Here is a 21,365-nt window from a genome sequence, read left to right as displayed (position 1 = left end):
ATTACGAAGTTGTTAGGAGGGGAAGAACACACAGGTTAATTTATCTCCACAGATCAATACCTTGGGAATAATGTTGGTCTTATAATAATATTCATCTTTTAGATGTCACTTAGAAAGCTTAATAATCCCCTTTACTTTCTTCTATTCAGTGACCTGTAGAACAATTCACCCTGTTTATGTTGCTTAAAGGCAATCTAGGGCCAAAGGGTATTGCCATTGCTGGCCCTGAATTAGAAAACCCAGAACACTGGCTTTTTCCTCTACTCGTCTCACTTTTACTTCCACATCTTAGAAGTGAGTGAAAACAGGTTCACTCACTTATTTTATGATGTTTAAGTAAGTGGAACAGGGGGAGATGCTTTTATTTAACTTCAGGTGCCAGTTACCTTCATATATTAGATAAGGCATCTTGATATTTTTCCTGCCTTAAAAGAAAGAATGACTTGCTCTTAGGGACTGAGGAACATATAGGAGGGACTGTGGCTATATCTTGCTTTACATAGTGATAGAGTATATTTTACTTGTTAGCATTTTTTTCTCCAGGACAGTTCTGTTTTATATCTTGCAGGCGTTCAAGCTTTTCAGTTAAATAGAACTCATAATTTTGTCTATTGAGATGGAAAAAGAAAAATCGTGATAGGAAGTTTATTTTTTCTCAGGGAGATGCACTGTGGCCATCAGTGTGAATGCTGTTTTGTATAACAATTGAGAGAGACTGTGGCGTGCTCTTGACTTTTATTGATGACAACAGTGGTCAAAGTTTGGTGCTTCAGGGTATTATTCCCTTATGGATATGGTCACATCAGGCTTCTGTGTGAAACTCTAGGTTGAGGGATGTGATTACTGCAGTACGATGCTTGTCTAAGTAATGCACAGAGAGTCCGAAAATCATTTAGTCGATGTAAACGTTGGTATTGAAACTTAAGGTCTGCCTTTTGGATTGAATTTGGCTCAGTTATCTGTGGTTAAGAAAAAAGACAAAGTGTCCAGGTCAACTCTCTGGCACTTTTGATGAGCCTAAAACTCTCCTAAGCTGAGTAGAATTATTTTAACTTCTTTAGCCTTTTGTGGTTTTCCCTATTACTGTGCTGTTTTGTCTCATAGGAGTAGGAACACATTTAGATTTTTTGAAATTGCAGTAGCGTGAGGGGAAAAAACCCTCACAGATGACACATTCTGGTAATTAACGTTGAGCTCTTATGAAGACTCTAGGTTAAGTCTAATATTACTTGCATTTCCCCAGAATGGCCTCTAAAAGACTAGTTATCTTTTCTAATATAACTTATTTTTAGCCATTCACAGTGGCAGAAAAGCATGACAACCTGGTATTGGAAGGGCTTCTGTGCAATATAGTTTGGGTTGGCAGCTTATTCCTAAAGACAGTTTCTGTATACATTTATAACTGAGTGTATGCACAAAGCCAGAAGACTGGAATAGTGCCCGAAACAGAACCACTGCCAAGAATTTAGTGTTTCAGAACTGGCTCACTGAAGATTTAGGCTGTTCATTCAAATTTTGTCATCATCACCCTCCACCCCTTTACTATTGAAGACTGCATTTGGAATTCTAGTTAGGTTAAATGATTCTGTGTGAAATGATTTGTTAAAAACAGCAATGTCAGTGAGCTGACAGTATGGATCTCTGTTTCTCTGTCTTTTACCCTGGTGTTTTGGACATGGATTCACCTGTTCATTTGTGTGCTTATTATGTTTCCCATAACCAAAGTTATGTCTTATTTAAAATTATGCTTTGAGCCACTCTTAGTATTTGTCTTGCTCTTATCTTGGGGTGACTTCCCTTCAGTCTGCCTTAGTCTTGTGCTCATTTGGTTTCCTGTTATGACCTGTCTGGTTCATTGGTGCCATCAAATGGCTAATTGATAGTACTTTAACCTCTCTGATTAAACTGATTAAAATATCCACTGGAATTACAATAACTCTTTTTATTTGTTACCTTAAAATGTAATGATCCTCCATTTCTCAGGATGTAAACCGTCTTCGACTTTCCCTTATGGACAACCATGATGTCAGTAAAGAATTTCAAGCTTTGATTGTGAAACATTTGGATGAAAGCCATCTTTTACAAGGTATGTGGATAGTTCATGAGTTGATCAATGATTAGCTTCTAAGAAAAGCTATGTTTTAGCCCCTTTCACTCCTTTCATTGCAGTTTCTAATTTTTTAGAAATTCCTTTGCTGCTTTCTCCCATGCAACTAGATGATTGAAGGACTTTGTATTCTATAATATATTCTAAAGCCTTTGAAATTTGGACCGTTCGGGGATTATGTGAAAACTATAGAAGTAAGCTAGATATCTTAAAAGTTCAGCTATATTTAGACATGGAATTTGATATGTTTGGAATTCCAGTCTTATAAAATTGAGGAAACATTAATTTGGTAATCCTGAGTTTCCCATTTACTGTTATTGAGTTTCTTGTTCAGTTTTACAATCAGTCTTTTTTAAATATACATTTTTTATTGATTTCAGAGAAGAAGGAAGAGGGGGGGGGAGAGAGAGAGAGAAACATTAGTGATGAGAGTGAATCATTGATTGACTGCCTCCTGCACACCCCACACTGGGGACCAAGCCCACTACCCAGGCATGTGACCTGACTGAGAATCAAACCGAGACCTCCTGGTTCATAGTTCAACACTCAACTACTGAGCCATGCTGACCAGGCACGAAGTCTTTTTATCAGACTTAGCAGTTCTGTTGGGGTTCCTGAATTTTTGCATCTTCTAAGGACTCTTTCTAGGACAGTGAGTTAGAGCTCAATGAGTTTTCTGAACTATTTGATCTGATACAAATGCTAAAGTAAATATATTGCCACTCTAAGATAAATCAATAGGAGAATGGAGCTTTAAAATAAAAAGTTTTAAATTTTCTCCTAGCTTTGTGGAAATGTCTTTCTTCTCTTGTTTATGAAATATCTGTTAATGTTTACTTTTGTCTATTACCTTTATAAACGATTTCAGAAAAGATTATCTTGGATGATGGTGCTGTTGAAAGATAATCCAAATTGCTCTAAAATTTTTATTTCTTTTAAGGTGACAAAAACTTAGTTGGTTCTGAAGTAAAAATTTATAGCTTGGACCCATCAACTCAGTGGTTTTCCGCAACTGTTATAAGTGGAAACCCAGCATCCAAAACTCTTCAAGTCAACTGTGAGGAGGTAAAGATGATGACAATTGCATGTAATATGACAGGGGAAGGTAATTATAAAAAGGAATTATGATATCTTAAAGGAGCTAAACACCTTTATTATGTTAACATATTAGAGTAGAAAGGGAAATGTCACAATTATCTTAAATTATTTGTAAGAAGTTCCTATTATGTTAAAAGAGCTAATTTCTGGTATGTTCCAGAGAATTTTCTAATTTTTCATTATCTTTGTTTTATTTATTTTTAAGATTCCAGCACTGAAAATTGTTGATCCATCACTGATTCATGTTGAAGTTGTACATGATAACTTTGTGACATGTGGTAAGATAATATTGTCTGGTTAAAATCTTCCTTTTTCTTCCTGTCTTTCCCCTTTATCCTCATGTTAAAGGAAATAGGGAAGCCAACTTAATTATTTTTAAATATTTTAGGTAATATTACAAGAACTGGAGCTGTGAAACGCAAGTCTTCTGAGAATAACGGAAGCGTAGTTTCCAAACAAGCAAAATCTTGCTCTGAGGTAACTTGATTAATTTTGTCATTTGCCTGGAGTGTTCTTTAACCCTAGCAGTGCATGGCCAGCTTGTTTAGTGGTTGTAAAGCTGTCTTCTTTCTCTGCTATTCTTTGCTATTCCAGAGCTTGGCCATAATTTCTTCCCTCAAGCAGGTAGAGATCATATAAATTTCTGGTTCACTATTTTTGGGCAAAAATTTTTTGTTTGATGTTTTCTGAAAATTCCCAATAGATTTGAAAATTTCATCATATGGAGGTGTTTATGAAGGTAAATTGAGTTGTTGTGTATGAAATTGGAAGAATTCCTGGAATGAGAAGAGGGCAAGAACCTTAAATTTCTGAGTAGATTTGGTACTGAAATAGGACTCCTACCTCCTCAATAATGACAAGGTTTGATTGGTCATTTATGACTGGATACTCATTTTTTGAAGGAAGTGGTTGGTCTGTCTTTATAATTTCTGCCCCAAAAAGTATAGTCTTCTATAAAGGTCACTGTGAGTTCGAATATTGGACTTAATTCTGTTCTGAAATAGTTAGGACAGCACTTAAGAATCTGAGCATCTGGGAATGATTGGCTTTCCTGAATATCAAACCTTTATATAAGCAACAGGAACTTTGATACTTGACTAACAACTTTGTAAATCAAAGTATCTAATACCCCTATCTTCCTTCTATGTGCATAGGTCTGATCAGGTTGTTCAGGAAAGATTGAAGAGGTAATTATGGAAATTAGTATTACTACCTTTCATTTTCGCCTTAAAATTTACAAGGATGAAGTAATGTACAGTAGTCCCCCCTTTTCTTTGAAAGGGATACATTCTAAGGCACATACACATACCCAGTAGATGCCCGTAGCCACGGGTTATATCAAACCATACATTTACAATGTTTTTACTATACAGATACTTATGATAACATTTATGGCTGGTCTTTGCCATAGCCAAATGGCCAGGGTCTCTTGCATTTTGGCCCATTAGTAAGTAAAATAGGGTAACTTGAATACAAACAGTGCAATATAATGGCAGTAGATCTGATAACCTACCTTACTCCTAAGTGACCAGCATTTGGGTAGCATGTACAGAGTGGATACCCTGGATAGCAGGCTGCTTCACACCCTGGGTAGGATGGGGCAAGATTTTATACTTCTCAAAACTGTGCACAATTTAAAATTTCTGAATTGTTTCTAGAATTTTCCATGTAATATTTTTGGACCATGGTTAATAGCCGGTCACTGAAACCATGGAAAGTGAAATAGCAGATAAAGAGGAACTACTGTAGTAAGGACGCCAAGTAAGTGATTATTGCCTTTTAGAGTTAAGCTCACAGAGGATATTGTCAAGTAATCCACAGCATTAGAAGCTAAAAGAGAAAGGTTTTGACACTGGATAAATTGTTAGTGATCTTGGGTAGTGGTAATACAGGCCAGTTTGAAGAAGTTGATTGGGTGTTGCCTGTCACAGAATGTATCAGTATAAATGTTGGCGTGATGAAAAGGAAAGCCACATGAAGTTGTGGTGGGGAGGGGACCAAGGAATAGCAAATGGCATCCTGATGGATCCTGGAAGAAGCAACCTGGGATATAGGCAGGACTGGGGTCAGTGAGGACCTCCTGTGGGGGAAGGTACCAGTTCTTCAAAGTGTCAAGTTTACCAGTCTTTGGACAGGTAGTTGAGCAAGTCAATTTATAACCTTCAAGGAGTTACTTGTGGAATGTGGTAATCTATATAAATAAAAGCCTAATATGCAAAGTGTCCCCTCCAGAGTTCAACCAGAAGACCTGGAGTTCTATCGCTTGCTATGACGTGCGCTGACCACCAGGTGGTGGTGCAGAGTGAAGGAAGGCTCAGGCTGGCAGCCAGAAGGCCCTGATTGCCCTGATCGCTGGCTAGGCCTAGGGACCCTACCTGTGCACGAATTTCATGCACGGGGGGTGGGGGGGGGGGAAGAGAGAGAGAGAGAGAGAGAAAGAGAGAGAGAGAGAAAGAGAGAGAGAAAGAGAAAGAGAAAGAATACATAAAATAAGTGATCCTCTCTACCAGATTCATATTTTTAAGGCAGGGAGCATGTCTTTTTTATCTCTCTCAGCATATTGTTCACCTTAGTAGGTTTGTATAAAATAATCGTTGGGCACCATAGAAGCTTTTTTTGGTTTGGTTTGGTTTGGTTTGGTTTGGTTTGGTTTGTGTGTGTGTGTGTGTGTGTGTGTGAATCCTCACCCGAGGACATTTCCCATTGATTTTTAGAGGGAGGGAAAGAGGGAGGAAACATTGATATAAGAGAAACACATCGATTGGTTGCCTCCTGTATGTGCCCGACCAGGGCTGGGCTGGGGAGGAGCCTGCAACCAAAGTACGCGCCCTTCTCTGGAATCGAATCCAGGACCCTTTGGTCCACAGGCCAACACTCTGTCCACTGAGCCAAACCGGCTAGGGCTGTTCTGTTTTAAAGCCTGCATTTTGGCTGTGGGTTAAGTCCTCTCTTAACCTATTTGTGTCTTAACTTCTGCATCTAAAATGAGAAACTGAATTTGTTAACGTAAAAAAGCATAGTAAGGAAAAAAAACATCATATAACAGAGATCTCACTATTTACATTTTGGATACCTGTCTTCCTTCTCCACCACCCCCCCACCCCCCCACCCCCCCCCACCCCCCGTCTATTCATGGATGTTCAGCCTCTTTTTTTTTTTTTTTTTTTTTTTTTTTTAAAACTAAAAATCATACTCCTTGATTCCTTTATGTTATATTGTGAATGTCAGTAAATATTCTTTTTTATCCTACGTGATTCTTATCATCAGGCCTGTTTTGGAAACATTGGCCTGGCTGAGATTTCAAGAGAGCTGGAGAGATAGTGGAAGAAGTGGGAAAAGAGAGTTCATTTAATGGAGTGAAAGATGAGCACAGTAACACACATGGCACACGCCTCACTGTGTTTGCACTTCCCAGATGTGTGGACTGGCACAGAGGTTACTTTTAAGGTGGTCTTTGGATGACAGAAGTTTGGGAATAGATAGAGGATGCTCTTGGTTGCTTTGATGAGTACTTTTGGATAAAATAAACTTGTTTGCCAGTAGCATCTGGCTCCTTGAAGGTCTTCTCTGCCTAACAGACTGTTCCTCAGAGTTGCTTGGTTAATTGAGAGAGTCAGCTAAGGAGTGCGAGCCAGCAGTGTCCTTTTTAGAGTACCATTAAACACTCAATTATATTATCTTCATCTGCTGGCAGGGAGGAACTATTGCCATGACTGGTATAGAAGACCTTCAGGGAAAACTCTTCAGGTAAGAAGAAACTTTGACCCTTGTCGAGTCAGGCCAGTGCAGTGGTGTCAAGATGGGCTTTGGAACTGAAGCCCTATTCCTCTTGAGCTAACTCTTAGGAAAGTTGTAGAGTGATGTACTTCTGTTTCTTAAAAGAAAAGCATCCTATAACTCTAACCATGGTGACTGAACTGAGAAAGGTTTTAGGATGTTGCTCTACTTTTAGACAGCTGATCAATGTGCCAGGTACTGCAGTAAAGCACAGCCCTCCAGAGTAAACTTCATTGCTCTCACTTTTTATTGAGGAAACTGAAACTTAGGTTAAATAACGTGCCAGGAAGTGGTCAGAGACTGAATTCAAACCAAGGTCCAGTACCAAAGCCCAATACCCTTTACCACTGTGCCGCTGTTGCCACTCCTCTCCAAATCTTTTTCTTGGTGTGGTGAGTTATAGCAGATTGCTCCTTCCTTCCCTCCATTCCTCCATCCCTCTTTCCTTTGAACAAATTTTATTGAGTAGTATGTCCTAAATGCCTGATTCTTGAGGTAACTCATAAGAATTATAGCAATTTTGAAATACTAAATGCTAGCTGCATTCATTCACTCATGCATTACACCAGATTTATTCATTGAGCATCTACTATGTGGCTGGCTTTATGAGCTATAACAGTGGATATAAGCAGGGTCTCTGCCCTTAGGAGTGTAAATTACATTGCAAAGAAACTGACAGTAAAAAGGTAATTTAAATAAAGGTACTTTCACAGTGGGTTAATGCAGTGAGAAACCAAACATGGTGATGTGATAAAGAGTAAGGGAGTGACTTGTGAGGCACTGCTATGGAAAGGGTGATCAGAGATTCTGAGGAGGTGACAATTGAGCAGATAGGAGGGCAAAAGGATGGAACCAGCCAGCCGCATGAAAACTGCAGACAGGTGGAATAGCAAGTACAGAGGCGCAGGCAAGAAAGAGCTTAGAACATTAGAAAAACAGAAAATAAGGTGGTGTAGTTGGAGCAGTGTGGACAAGAGGAATATGAGATGAGTGGAGGGGGTTGGTAGAGACCAGACCACATAGAATTCTTGTAGTCAGTAGAGTGCCATATTCTGATTGATTCATATTTCATAAGGATTGCTCTGTAGTCGAAGAAATTTGGGGCAAAAGGTTCAGGCAAAAATGGAAGGAAGTCAGGCCAGTTAGGAGACATGGAACCTGGGGGAAGATGGTGGTAGTGGTGGCATGGAAAGGAATGGATAGATTCCACAGAGGCAGCATTTACTGGCTCATTGGTTGGATATGGAAAATTAGGCAGAGGGTTTTTTGACTTGAGCAGTTCAGTGGATATACAAAATAAAAAATTATGCCTAGGTTTAGAATCTAAATCTCTTAAGTATGTTACTCTCAGGAGAGTAATTTAAGAAAAGGTATTAATTGTATTAGTGCATCAACTAAAACATAGTTGAGAATAAGGAAGATGATATGAGGGGAGATGCTTAATAAAAGTGAACCTTGGATAGCATTTTAAAATACATATTTTTTTATTTCAGAGAGGAAGAGAGAGAAACATCAGTGATAAGAGAGAATCATTGATCGGCTGCCTCCTATACGCCTCACACTGGGGATGGAGCCCGCAGCCCGGGCATGTGCCCTGACTAGGAATCCAACTGTGACCTTGTGGTTAATAGGTTGATGCTCAACCACTGAGCAATGCTGGCTGGGCTTGAATAAGCATTTTGAAATGACATGGCAGTTAAACTCTGGGAGGCTGGTCTTTAATAGGAGAATTATAGAGTTGAAAAGGACTTTGGGAATAAACTATCTAATTTCCTCATTTTAAGGATTAGGAAACTGAGGTCTAAAGAAGTAAATTTGACTGTCCCAAAGATATTCTTATAATTGACAAAGCCTCCCCCAAAAATCCTTCTGGGGAGCACTGAACTAATAGTTTGCCAGAATTGATTGGACTAAATAGTACAGTATCCGATCAGATAATTTAGTACTTTAAAATAGTCTGACAGTATGCCAAACTTTGATAGTGATTAAGCACATTCTTATTTTTTAATATTCCTGTTTAGCATATACTAGACAGTCTTTTCAAGGTCTCCAGAGTAAATGTCTGAGAAAAGGGTTCATGACTAGACTACATGTAAATAAATCTACTCAGGATTGTGAGGTTTAAAAAACTTACTAAGGAAAGTTGTTCTAGATCTAGAGGTTAAAGACTAGAAGATGAAACTTTGACAGTTCTTCAAGTTTAGGTTTGGAGTAAGGTAAACATGAAGGTAACTGGTATGAAAGAGACAGGATTGAGAGGGCACGTGACTTGAGGCTGGTGAAGATGGTGAATGGGTCTCACCTGGGTTAGCCATAGACTATTTAGTTGTCTGGAGTTGAGTTTCATTTTCTTCTCATGATGGGAGGTTTATTTCTGTGACTAGTACAAACTAGGAAGAAGTGGGCTCATTACTTACAGTTTTGTAAAGATGAAACACTACATGGGAATGGAAGGAGATGTATGTCCCAGCCTGTCCCACAGCCTGACTTGGTATTTTTTGCAGCATGGGATGACCTTTGTGAGTTGATGAGCCACATAAGAACAAGAATCATGTCCTCAACCTTTACTGCATAGTAAAGGCTTATATTGGTATCCATTAGGCATACTGCCTACAAGAGTCCTATGTGGTCTGGTCTCCTGCCAGCCTACACAATAAGTGCGTGGTGGGCACTCAAACAATATTAAACTGAATGCATGTGAAGCTGCCACCATTTGAAGACTGTTAAAAGCTCACTTCTGTGCATTGCATTATTGAAGTAATTGCTACCTGGCTGCATTTTCTTCACATAATGAGTCAGAGGTCTGTGAAAAAAGTTCTGTCCTTACGTTTTATAGGAAGACAAGTTTTGTGAAAAACCAGAGTGATTTAATTAACAGCCTTCAGATATAAATCCTTAATTTTGTGATTTATCGCTTGTTCTCCTGTGTTCTTTTTATCTGGTGTAGGTATTACACTGGTTAATATAAATCAAACAAATAAAATTGAATCTCGCTAGCACTTTGTATTTCCCCAACGAGGGACTTTTCCTTTTAATATCTGTTGGTTTGGTATCTTTTAGGCTTCTCCCAGTGTGTGTCCTATACAGTCTGTTCGCACAGCAGTTTTTAAGGATATACTACTTGGCTGCACTGCAGCCACTCCGCCTAGTAAGGACCCAAGACAGCAGGGTGTTCCCCATGCCGCCAGTTCTCCACCTAACCTTGGAGCCAAACTTCCTCCAGGGTAAGTGATCTGTTATCTGTGAAAGATGTTTAATCATAAGAAGAAAACCTATTTTAGTCATGGTTCTTCCTACCTGAGCTTACATTGCTCAGGTGGCAAGCCTTTTCCACATTAGGGCTTCATAGACAGAAAATTAGGATAGCTAAAATTTGTCCTGCCATTCACTACATTTAGGTTGTCCAGCGACGTTTTTCATTTAAGTTTCCTAATTTGTCAGATGCCTTCAGAAGTGAAAAGGTATAAGGCATGCAGAACAACATAGAAAACATTACAGAAATGAAGGGGTATGAAGAAAGAGCAATTTTGTTGACTTGATACAGTGAGAATGGTCAATTGAAATAGTACAATTAGTAGTAGACTAGATGTCTGCTTTCAAGGAAAAGAGCAGATTAGTTTATGTGGAAATCTGGGGTCCACAGGAGTGTGGAAAAGAGGGAGACTTGCTTACAGTGAGTGGTTCTCATCGCCCCAGACCCCAGGTATGGCTGAGATACGTGACAGTGGGTTAACAGAGAAGAGTTTTAAGGGAAGGATCTCTTTTAGTAAGAGTGGTAGAGTGCAGGCAGTTGGTAGACTTAAGATGTGGGTCAGGGAGTGGTAGGTTTGGAAGACTGCTGCAGAATGGTGGGAGAGTGCTTGAGTACATCATTCGCTGGGAGGAGAGAAGGCTCCGTGGGCTAGAGCTTGGAGGATGACCACATAACAGTTAGATGGAAGGAGAAGCAGTCTTCCAAGTAGAAGGATGGAATACTTAGAACTTTAGGGTGAATTTCAGAGAAACAAAAAGTTCTTTAAGGGTACCCCTATAAAGATTGGGGGTGGAGGATTGCCAAGTCATCTGTGAACAAGGAAGTAATCAATCGTCTCTTCTCTTCACTTTGGGTCCTGAATATGGATCACATAACATTGGAATTATCCAGTGTTGCCCAGCTTGTGTGGCTCAGCGTATTGAGCGTTGTCCCATGGACCAAGAGGCCCCGGGTTTGATTCCCAGTTAGGGCACATGCCTGGGTTGTGGGCTCAATTCCCAGTAGGGGGGCGTGAAGAAGGCAGCCAATCGATGTGTGTCTCTCATCGATGTTTCTGTCTCCCTTCTCTATCTAAAAATCAATAAAAACATGTTTTTAAAAAAATTATCCAGTGTTGGGGCTGGTTAGATGTTTATAGCAGGATAGGGTTTTGTGCTGCTGGTGGTTTAGAGGGACAGCTCAGGTTCATTATGCTGTAAGAAGTGGAACTAACTTGAAGTACTTCAGGACTCATGAGAATATGCAGATAGGATTTAAGGTTGTATTTTTCTTAATGTTTAAGATATTTTTGCAGAGCCATTGACCGATAACTTTTAACTCTAGGTCACAGAAACCTATTTTGAATTTTCTAATATAAGTAGTTTTCTCTTTCATTTAGTTGCCTTAGGGCAGTGGTCGGCAAACTGCGGCTCGTGAGCCACATGTGGCTCTTTGGTCCCTTGAGTGAGGCTCTTCCACAAAATACCGACTTCTGCGCATGGGCCACAAAGTTTCAATCGCACTGTACATGCGCGCCCGCACGTGGTATTTTGTGGAAGAGCCACACTCAAGGGGCCAAAGAGCCGCACGTGGCTCGCGAGCCGCAGTTTGCCGACCACTGCCTTAGGGAACCACAGAATTGTTTTTGGTAGGGGACAGATAAGAGGCCTAAGATGTTGGTTTTCCCTATTATTGTTTTCAGATGCCATAAACAGAGTTTGCCAGAAGTAGTTTCTTCCTGTCTAAATACGAAGCCTGATGCACTGCGAGCAAAACCTGATGTCTGCGCAGTAGGGCTGCTCTCTTCAGAGTCCTCTCAGGTTGGAACTGGAGACTTGGAAACCCTGAATGAAGCAAAAGGTAGTGGTACCCAGCTGAAGACCAGCGCTGATCAGGAACACAGGCTGGACTCTGTTCCACAAGCATCAACCAGCCTTCCGAAGGCAAGCGTACCTACTAAAGCTGCTTCTGTGGCAGAAGTGGAAAGTGCCAAGGCTCCTGAACTGCAGAAGCACCTTGAACCTGCCCCTTGCACATCTAAACTCCTTTCAGCTAAGCTAGAAGAGAAAGCAGTTATCAATGGTGACAGCCCTAATAGTTGTGTGGAGAGAAAGGTAGAACCTTCAACTTTAGGTTGCCAGTCACAGAATTTAAAGGAATCTTCAGTAGGAGTAGATAATGAAAGCTACTGTACAAGAAGCAACAATAAAACCCAGAATGGTGAGTGTTTTCTCCATGTCTTTATTGGTCGAGGGTAAGAGATGGTAGTGGATATATATAATTTCATCTTGCCTTACAAAGAAAAATATGAAAATGATTGTAGAAAAAGTTTATGCAATCAGAAAAGTCCAAAGAAGTGAAATTCCAAAATCATCTCAGAAATGATTACTGTTAATATTTTGTTGGATCTGGTTCCATGTATGTAAAAATACAAGATAAGCTATTAAATGGTTTTATACTAACAACTTGACCGTGTGGATTAGTGTAGGTGTCTATCAGCATCTTAAAGGCTGTAAGGATTCCATTTTAGGCACTTACCATATGACTTAGCTGGATCCTTTGTATGGGTAATGAGGTGATTCCCAATGTTTGGTTGTAAGAAAATAATTTGGAACAAAATCTAAAGTACACTGATGATGACTTTATCTTCAGCCCAACACATCTTTCTTTCTTTTTTTAAAGAAAATATATTTTATTGATTTTTTTTTTTTACAGAGAGGAAGAGAGTGGGATAGAGAGTTAGAAACATTGATGAGAGGGAAACATCAATTCAGCTGCTTCCTGCACACTCCCCACTGGGGATGTGCTCGAAAACAAGGTACATGCCCTTGACCGGAATCGAACCTGGGACCCTTGAGTCTGCAGGCTGACGCTCTATCCACTGAGCCAAACCAGTTAGGGCCCAACACATCTTTCTGTGACATCCACGTGAAAGTGGAAGAGGTGATTGATACTTTATGCTCACATAGGTAGTTCAGATCTGAAACTTTTTTAAAAGATAGAGAATTGCATCACTACCTCTAAAAAAGGGATGTTTAGTTCAAGATGCTAAGAATAGGGCCAAACCACCCTGCAGAGTCTGTTGGCTTAAGAACAATGCCCTGCTGCACCCACACTTTAAAACTGAATACTGTTATTATAGAGAAAATGGCACACTGTATTTCATTACTTATATTAAGTTTGAGGATGCATTTCAATGATGGTTTATTAGAAGCTCTCTTATAAGAGAACTAAATGGCTTCAGTGTGTCAAAGGTTCAGAGCTATTACAAGTTAAAAATGCCTTTGATAATTGTCAGCTGTGTGGGAAAATTAGTGTGGGTTTTGATAACTTTTACAAGACACTATTCATTTGGATACATAAAAAATGAGTATATCCACACTCTGGCTTTTACTGCAGGCCTCTGAAACTATAAGGCAAGATGGATGGATTGAACTGTGGGTCTTTTTGATATAGAATTGGAGGACTAGAAAAAGAACTTTCTTTTCCTGTGATATTTCTAAACCATCTTCATTCTTGAGAAGGAAGTTAATATAACTATTAATTTGCATAAAATTAATTGCATAAGAGTATACTGTTCTCAGGAGTTGTGTAATTTCCAAAAGAAAGTTAATATTCATAACCATATCCTTGTTCTATTTCTTTTTTGTTTCGTTGTTAATCCTCACCAGAGGATATTTTTCCATTGATTTTTAGAGAGAGTGGAAGGGAGGGGAAGAGACAGAGAAACATCGATGTGAGAGACACACATTGATTGGTTGCCTCCTGCACGTATCCCAACTAGGGCTGAGGATTGAGCTTGCAATGGAGGTATGTGTCCTTGATCAGCATTGAACCAGGGACCCTTCAGTCATCAGGCTGATACTCTATCCACTGAGCAAACTGGATAGGACTCTTTATTCTTTTTGAGTTATCAGCTCTCACATTTATCTAGTTTTTGAGGCAAAGTATTTTAATACTATGTGAACAAACAATAAAAATTCAGCATTGGTAAGCAGAATTATAGGTACATAAGTGAATTAGGAATCCAGCTTTGTCTTACTCAGTATGTTGTGCAACTATGCCCCACCTAAAGTGATTTTATTTTATTACTATAGGCCCAGTACACGAAATTCATGCACGGGTAGGGTCCCTAGCGGCTGCCAGCTGCTGGCCAGGTACTCCCTTCCTGCCATGGCCGCTGCCAGCCGGGGCCTCCTTCCTCCTCCGCTGGCCCCACTGCCTGGTTGAACTCCCAGACGACTTCCTGGTCGAGGGGACAATTTGCATACTATGCTTTTATTATATAGGATTTTAGTTGTTAATCCTCATCCGAGGGTATTTTTTTCATTGATTTTTATTTTAGAGAGAATGGATGAGAGGGCGGGAAGGGAAAGAGAGAAACATCAACATGAGAGAGACACATAAGTTGGTTGCCTCTCCACGGCGGGGCGGGGCGGGGGGAGGGGAGGGCAGGTGGGGGGTGTGATGGAACAGCAACCCAGGTATGTGCCCATGACTGGGAATCAAACCTGTGACCCTTGGGTATGCAAACCACTGCTCTAACCACTGAGAACACTGGTCAGGGCTAAAGTGATTTTAAGAGAATGAAAAACCTAGTCATATCCTGGTGCATCCCATCTACTGGGACTTCTGGCTGAGGCCTGAGTGTTATCAGAAGCCTACCAGGATCTCTGGGATCTCTGTTGTTTTCATTTGTGTTGCTTGTGGGTATAGAAAGACACATTTAGAAACTGTTCCTCTTTCTTGCACCCTTGCTCTGCTTAGGAGCTAAGCAAACTGGGGGTGAATAGCTGCCTGTTCTTCTGTCAGACAGATGTCTGGGTCCTCTGAAGCTCGCCTTGCTTTTTTCCCCCTTGGCTCTGATTTGAACTGAGAATTACTGATAGGATCAACTATTGCTTTCCTCAATAGAGAGCTAGACTTAGATCGCTCAACTTGCTTACTTCTAGATATTTCCTCTTTTAAGCCAGGACAGAACAGATAAGATAACCTTTGGGCTCTTTGCCCATGGTTTGTGAAAACCTGGTCCAATTCAAAGGATGATTCCATTTCAATACCTAAGTAATTAAAATTCCATGCTTGAACTACTGATCTCTTTATTTTCTTTCCTTTCTTACTTTATCTTCCCTTTCACTATAACTGAATAATAGTATTTAAGGAATCGAAGCCTGACAACATCCATTTAGTGTTTTACAGTGAGCTCTAGGTCTGCTTTACAAGGGAGGTAGGGTTAGATCACTTCTAGGGTAATTATTAAAGATGCTTATTTATTTAAAGCTTTTTTGGTTTGAGATCTTTCAATTTCCTCTCGAGACTGCTCCTCTCTCCCACCCATCTCTAGACTGATTCCCTAAGAGGAGTTTTTGGGGTTTTTTGGTTTTCATTTATTTGTTTGATAATAAAAAATTTATTTGCCTAAGAATCTACCTCCCTTTTCTCAGCTCACTTGGGCCCTGAGAAAAGGTCTTTTCTATTGGTTTTACATGGCTAGCTTTTGCAGAGAACACACCTTAAACCAGTCTTTTTTGGGGTGTGTAAAATGACTTTTATACAGTGTTGTGTTTGTTGAGGTGCATTGCTAATATTGCAGTGAGTTTGAATTAAGTATCTGATTTGGAAAAATCTTCCTGAAATATTTCTCTCACTTAGGATGGTGAATAAAAGTATACACTGCTTGGAACTGTGAGTCTGATTGTTAAATTTGGGGTTTTAGTTGGCCAAATTGGTTCACCAGATGAGTATAATAAAGAGGGCAAAACTTTTCTAATTGTCCTCATAGTTGTCTTCTGTTAAGCTATTTTTAGAAATGACAATTGAACCAGTTATTGAGGAGTTTTCCCTTTGGGAAAACTGGCCTTTTGAATAGAAATCAGTAGCATATTGACGTGAATTTTAAAAATTTGAGGTCCCATTTTCTTAATCTTTTGTTTTGCTAGCACCATCCAGGAAGTCCGTTTTGACAGACCCAGCTAAAGTCAAGAAGCTGCAGCAGAGCGGTGAGGCCTTCGTACAGGATGACTCCTGCATGAACATTGTCGCACAGCTGCCCAAGTGCCGGGAGTGTCGCTTAGACAGTCTCCGCAAGGATAAGGAACAACAGAAAGATTCGCCTGTGTTTTGTCGCTTCTTTCACTTTAGAAGGTGAGGCATCTGGAGCGAAGCTCAGCTAATCTGGGCCCAATACCATATCCCCCCACCCTCCTCGTCTAGAACTATAAATAGTAGAGATACTATTTTTAATCTCTGGTTTGGAAATCTAGACCTTACTGAAGATTATTTCCTTCATATTCTCCCTTTTAAATTTTTTTAAAGCAAAGAAGCCTAAAAATACAAACTTCTATTTCTAAAAGTAACAAACAGAAAAATGCTGAAGGTTCTGGAAAACCACTACAAATAACTACTGTTAACTTTTCAATGCATTTTAATGTTTATATTGTCATAAATACACTTAAGCATACTTATGTAGTGTATTGTACAGGCTACCTCATTTTATTGCACTCTACAGATTTTGCCTTTCTTTTCTTTCCCTTCATTCCTTCCTTCCTTCCTTCCTTCTTTATTTCCTTCTTTCCTTTCCTTCTTTCCTTCCTTTCTTTCCTTCCTTCCTTTCCTTCTTCCCTTCCCTTCCCTTCTTTCTTTTCTTTCCTTCCCTTCTTCCTTCCTTTCATTCCTTCCTTCCCTTCCTCCCTCCCCCCCACACTCCCTCCCTCCCTTCTTCTTTCTCTTTCTCTTCTCTTCTCTTCTCTTCTCTTCTCTTCTCTTCTCTTCTCTTCTCTTCTCTTCTCTTTTCATTCTTTTCTACAAATTGAAGGTTTGTGGCAACCCTAAGTCGAGCAAGTATATTGGCACCATTTTTCCAACAGGCTCAGATGATGGTTAGCATTTTTAGAAATAAAGTATTTTTTAAAATTGTTGACAGTATTACATATGTCCCCCATTTCCCCTGCTTTGTCCCCCTCCACCCAGCCCCTACCCGGCTCCAGGACTTCTCCACACTATTGTCTATGTCCATGGGCAATGCATATATGCACTAAGTTCTTTGGTTAATCTCTTCCCATCCCCCTCACCCCTCTCCCCTCTGAGATCTGTCAGTCTGTTCCATGTATCCAGGCCTCTAGACCTATTTTATTCATTAGATTCCACATATAAGTGAGCTCATGTGATATTTGTCTTTCCCTGACTGGCTTATTTTGCTTAACATAATAATCTCCAGGTCCATCCATGCTGTCTCAAAGGATAAGAGATCCTTCTTTTTTACAGTTGCATAGTATTCCATTGTGTAAATGCACCACACCTTTTTTATCCACTCATCTAATGATGGACACTTGGGCTGTTCCCACATCTTAGCTATTGTAACTAATACTGCTATGAACATAGTGGTACATATATTTTAGACAAAATGTTATTGCACACTTAATAGACGTCAGTATAATGTAAACATACCTTTTATGTGCACTGGAAAAAAAAATGTGTGACTTGCTTTACTGCAATATTTGCTTTATCATGGTGGTCTGGAATAGAAGTCACAATATCTCTAAGCTATGCTTCTATATACTATGTTGAATCTTTCCCAATACTTTCCATAGTAGGAACCACTTGATCATGTTAACATTTTTCTGCAAATATTTTTGAATAACTATGTAAGAACCCATAATAACATTGTTTGGTAATTCACTTAGCCAATTCCCTTGTTGGTATTAAGATTATTTTATATTTTTTGCCACTAAAAATAATGTAGAAATGATCATTTCCTTGTTCACATTTCTGATTATTTACTTTGGAAGGATTACTGAAAGTGGTAATACCAGGCTAGGTGTGCATATTTTAAGGCTTTGATACATGTGTTCTGCCACATTGCCCTGCAGGGAGGTTGCACCTGCATCCATGCCCACTGGTAGGGTTTGAGCATGCCTGTCTCTGTGTACCTTTGTCAGTAAGAAGAGGCATATCTCTTTTAAAACCTCCAATTTTATAGACAAAAACTTTCCATTTTATATATTGATTTTCTTTAAATTTTTGATCCTGAGTGAAGATAGGCAGCCATGTCTTATTTTTGGTTTAGTTTTTGCTTTTTTTTATATATATAAATGAGCAGTTTGTTCTGGCTATAGATGATCTTTAATATATTTTTATTGATTTCAGAGAAAGAAAGGGAGAGGGAGAAAGAGAAACAATGATGAGAGAGAATAATTGATTGGCTACTTCCTGCACCACCACCACCCTCCACCCCCACCCCCTACACAGGAGATCAAGCCCGCAACCTGGGCATGTGCTCTGACAGGGAATCGAACCTTGACCTCCTGGTTACGATAGGTCAGTGCTCATCCACTGAGCCACACTGACCGGTTATTTTCCCATTTTTGACCTCTTTGAAGGGGAAAGTGCTTTTACTTAATGCTACATAGTAGAAGCCAATCTAGTGGAACTAGAACAAACTCATTTCTTTGGTTAAAAAGAACATAATAATTAAAAAAACATTCTCCCCACCCCCCAAAGTTTATAGTGAAGATTGAGGCTATCACAAGATTTCTCATCAAGGTTGTTTCTCATTAACTTCTTCTGCAGACAAAATAGGAGGGGGTAGGGTAGGGTCTCAGTGATAAAGCCCAGTTTGCTATCTCCTTCCTTTTTGAAATGGCTTTTAAATTTATTTTTTAGTATAATGACTATCTCTAATTTAAGCTATCAGTTAAAAACTTGCATATCTCCTTTGGACTGCTTAAAAATAAGCTTGCATCTCTTATGCAACTTCCAGTGTATTTTCAGTTCATTCTATGCTCTTCTAGGCAAATGGGTTTTTTTGTTGTTATTTTGTTTTTTAAATATATTTCTTTATTGATTTCAGAGAGGAAGGGGGAAGGAGAGAGAGATAGAAACACGAGTGATAAGAGAGAATCATCGATAGGCTGCCTCCTTCATGTCCTCTCCTGGGGATTGAGCCCACAACCCAGCCACGTGCCCTTGGCCGGAATCGAACCTGGGACCCTTCAGTCCACAGGCTGACCCTCTATCCACTGAGCCAAGCCGGCCAGGGCGGCAAATGGTTTTTCTAAAATACAACTTCATGTGTCTAACAGACTTGAGTTTTCATAACTGTTGGTGACTAGTGAAATCAAGGTCCCTGTTTCCTTGCCATGCCTCCCTTACCTAATGTCTACCTTTTTATTGCAAGGTCAAGTTTAGTTACTATTTTTATCTTTACATTAGCCACACAAACCTCTGGTTCCTATAAAATTTAATGATTGTTTTACCTATTGTACTCTATTTCACTATGGTTATCTATCTACTTCTATGTGTCTCCAAATAGATTGACATTTAATGTGTATTTGAAATAAATTAACAACCAACACATAGCTTAGAAAAAACGTTCAGGTGTCAAAAATATTGAACGAGAATACTGAGAAAGTATTCTGCCTTTTACTACTCCTCTCTCTTAGGTACTGAGGCCCCCCTTAACACTGCTGCTCATTCTAGGAGCTTGCACCCTAATTAGCAGCTAGGATTCATATGAGTGCTAAATACCTACGTGGTCATGGCTTCAGTGACTGTCCAGGGTTAGCCTTCCCTTGCTGAGCATTTTTCTTGAAGCAATATTTGTATTCAGATCTGATCAGATAATTTACCACCTTCTGTTGGTCATTTTACTTCTCTGGTGACTTGTGATTATTCTTGCCTCCAAGTCTGGCATGTGTTCCCTACCATGTCTTTTGGGAATATTTTCCTGATCTTTCTACTGACATTGCCAAATAACAATTGGCTGTAATTAGCCGTGCAGATTATAGAAAACTGGGAAGGAATTTGATTGAATTATTAACTATAAACTGTAAATTAATTTTGTGTGTATGTGAAATGCACCTGTTTTTTCTCTACTTCTTCTAGGTTAAAATTCAACAAACATGGTGTGTTGCGGGTAGAAGGTTTCTTAACTCCAAACAAGTATGACAGTGAAGCAATTGGCTTGTGGTTGCCTCTAAACAAAAACGTGGTGGGGATCGATTTGGACACAGCAAAGTATATCCTGGCCAACATTGGAGACCACTTCTGTCAAATGGTGATTTCTGAAAAGGAAGCTATGTCAACTATTGAGCCACACAGTAAGAGCATCTCTTAGTGGGTAGGATTTTTGAGTCCAGCTTGATTTTTGTTCCTGAATGACACCTAAGTCCTAATTGCTTAGGTTTCATTTTCTAAACCCCAAAGTTTAGATGACTTTGGCATAATGAGGTTGTATTTTTCCTTTTGTAACAGATTTTACCTGTTAGTTTCATCAGAGCCAGTTACCTATCTGGGGCGGGGGGGGGGGGGGGGGGTTACTTGGGGGTGATTACCAAAGGAGTAGAGCTCCTTTTTAGTTAGGAAAGGTAAAGATGAGGCGGTTTTGGAATTTGCACAATGATCAGCAGTGTGGGCTTACCAAAAGGGGTTGAGACCTCAGGATGGTTTACTTTAAGACAAAGGTTCTTAATTATGAATACATTGTAAAGAAAATTACAATAGACAGGTTCTACCCAATACCTGCTGAATCAGTCTGGGGTGCTGGGTCCCAGTAATGAGAATGGGAACAAACTCGGATGAAAATGATTCTGTTAGAGGCAAGGTTTTAAGGAAATAGGTGGAGGTTCCATATGGGTGTGTGCAGGTAGCCTCCACTCTCACATTCATCAGGCAGTCCAATGAACCTTAGGAATCAATCAGTGTGGGTGACACATTAGAGCCAGAGCGCCTTCATAACATGTCAGGGTATGACATCTGGGAGGACAGCACACTGCTGTCTGTCCATGTCCCTCTGTAAAACAGAGGTATCCAGCCAGAAGCACCAAGGGGCATCTTTCTGTTAAGTCTCAATTTTCTTCCATCATTTTTCTTTCCCAAGTGGTTGAGAGTTGCAAGTGAAACCTTTCCATTCCTCTGGTGGGTAGCTTTTCAGACTTTGCATAGGCCAACAGTTCTCAACCTGTGGGTCGCGACCTCTTTGGGGCGTCGAATGACCCTTTCACAGGAGTCGCCTAAGACCATCGGAAAACACATATATAATTACATATTGTTTTTGTGATTAATCACTATGCTTTAATTGTGTTCAGTTTGTAACAATGAAACTGGGGGTCACCACAACATGAGGAACTGTATTAAAGGGTCACGGCATTAGGA

General features: G+C 39.8%; 1 protein-coding gene across 1 annotated transcript in view; it reads left to right on the top strand.

Annotated features, from left to right (window-relative positions):
• The window catches only part of KDM3A (lysine demethylase 3A), a 59,273-nt gene that overhangs the window by 10,646 nt on the left and 27,262 nt on the right, over nt 1–21,365 (top strand). The window contains exons 5-12 of the mRNA XM_081101022.1: nt 1,984–2,086; nt 3,048–3,172; nt 3,411–3,483; nt 3,594–3,682; nt 10,043–10,206; nt 11,917–12,434; nt 16,154–16,358; nt 20,097–20,311. Coding sequence (XP_080957148.1) covers nt 1,984–2,086; nt 3,048–3,172; nt 3,411–3,483; nt 3,594–3,682; nt 10,043–10,206; nt 11,917–12,434; nt 16,154–16,358; nt 20,097–20,311 — 1,492 coding nt within the window. The remainder of the gene's footprint in view (nt 1–1,983; nt 2,087–3,047; nt 3,173–3,410; nt 3,484–3,593; nt 3,683–10,042; nt 10,207–11,916; nt 12,435–16,153; nt 16,359–20,096; nt 20,312–21,365) is intronic.

Source organism: Myotis nattereri, assembly GCF_964212035.1.
Source record: "Myotis nattereri genome assembly, chromosome: 10".
Classification (NCBI taxonomy): Eukaryota; Metazoa; Chordata; class Mammalia; order Chiroptera; family Vespertilionidae; genus Myotis; species Myotis nattereri.
The sequence above is the reverse complement of the archived record's forward strand: the minus strand, read 5'-3'. Positions and strand labels throughout refer to the sequence as shown.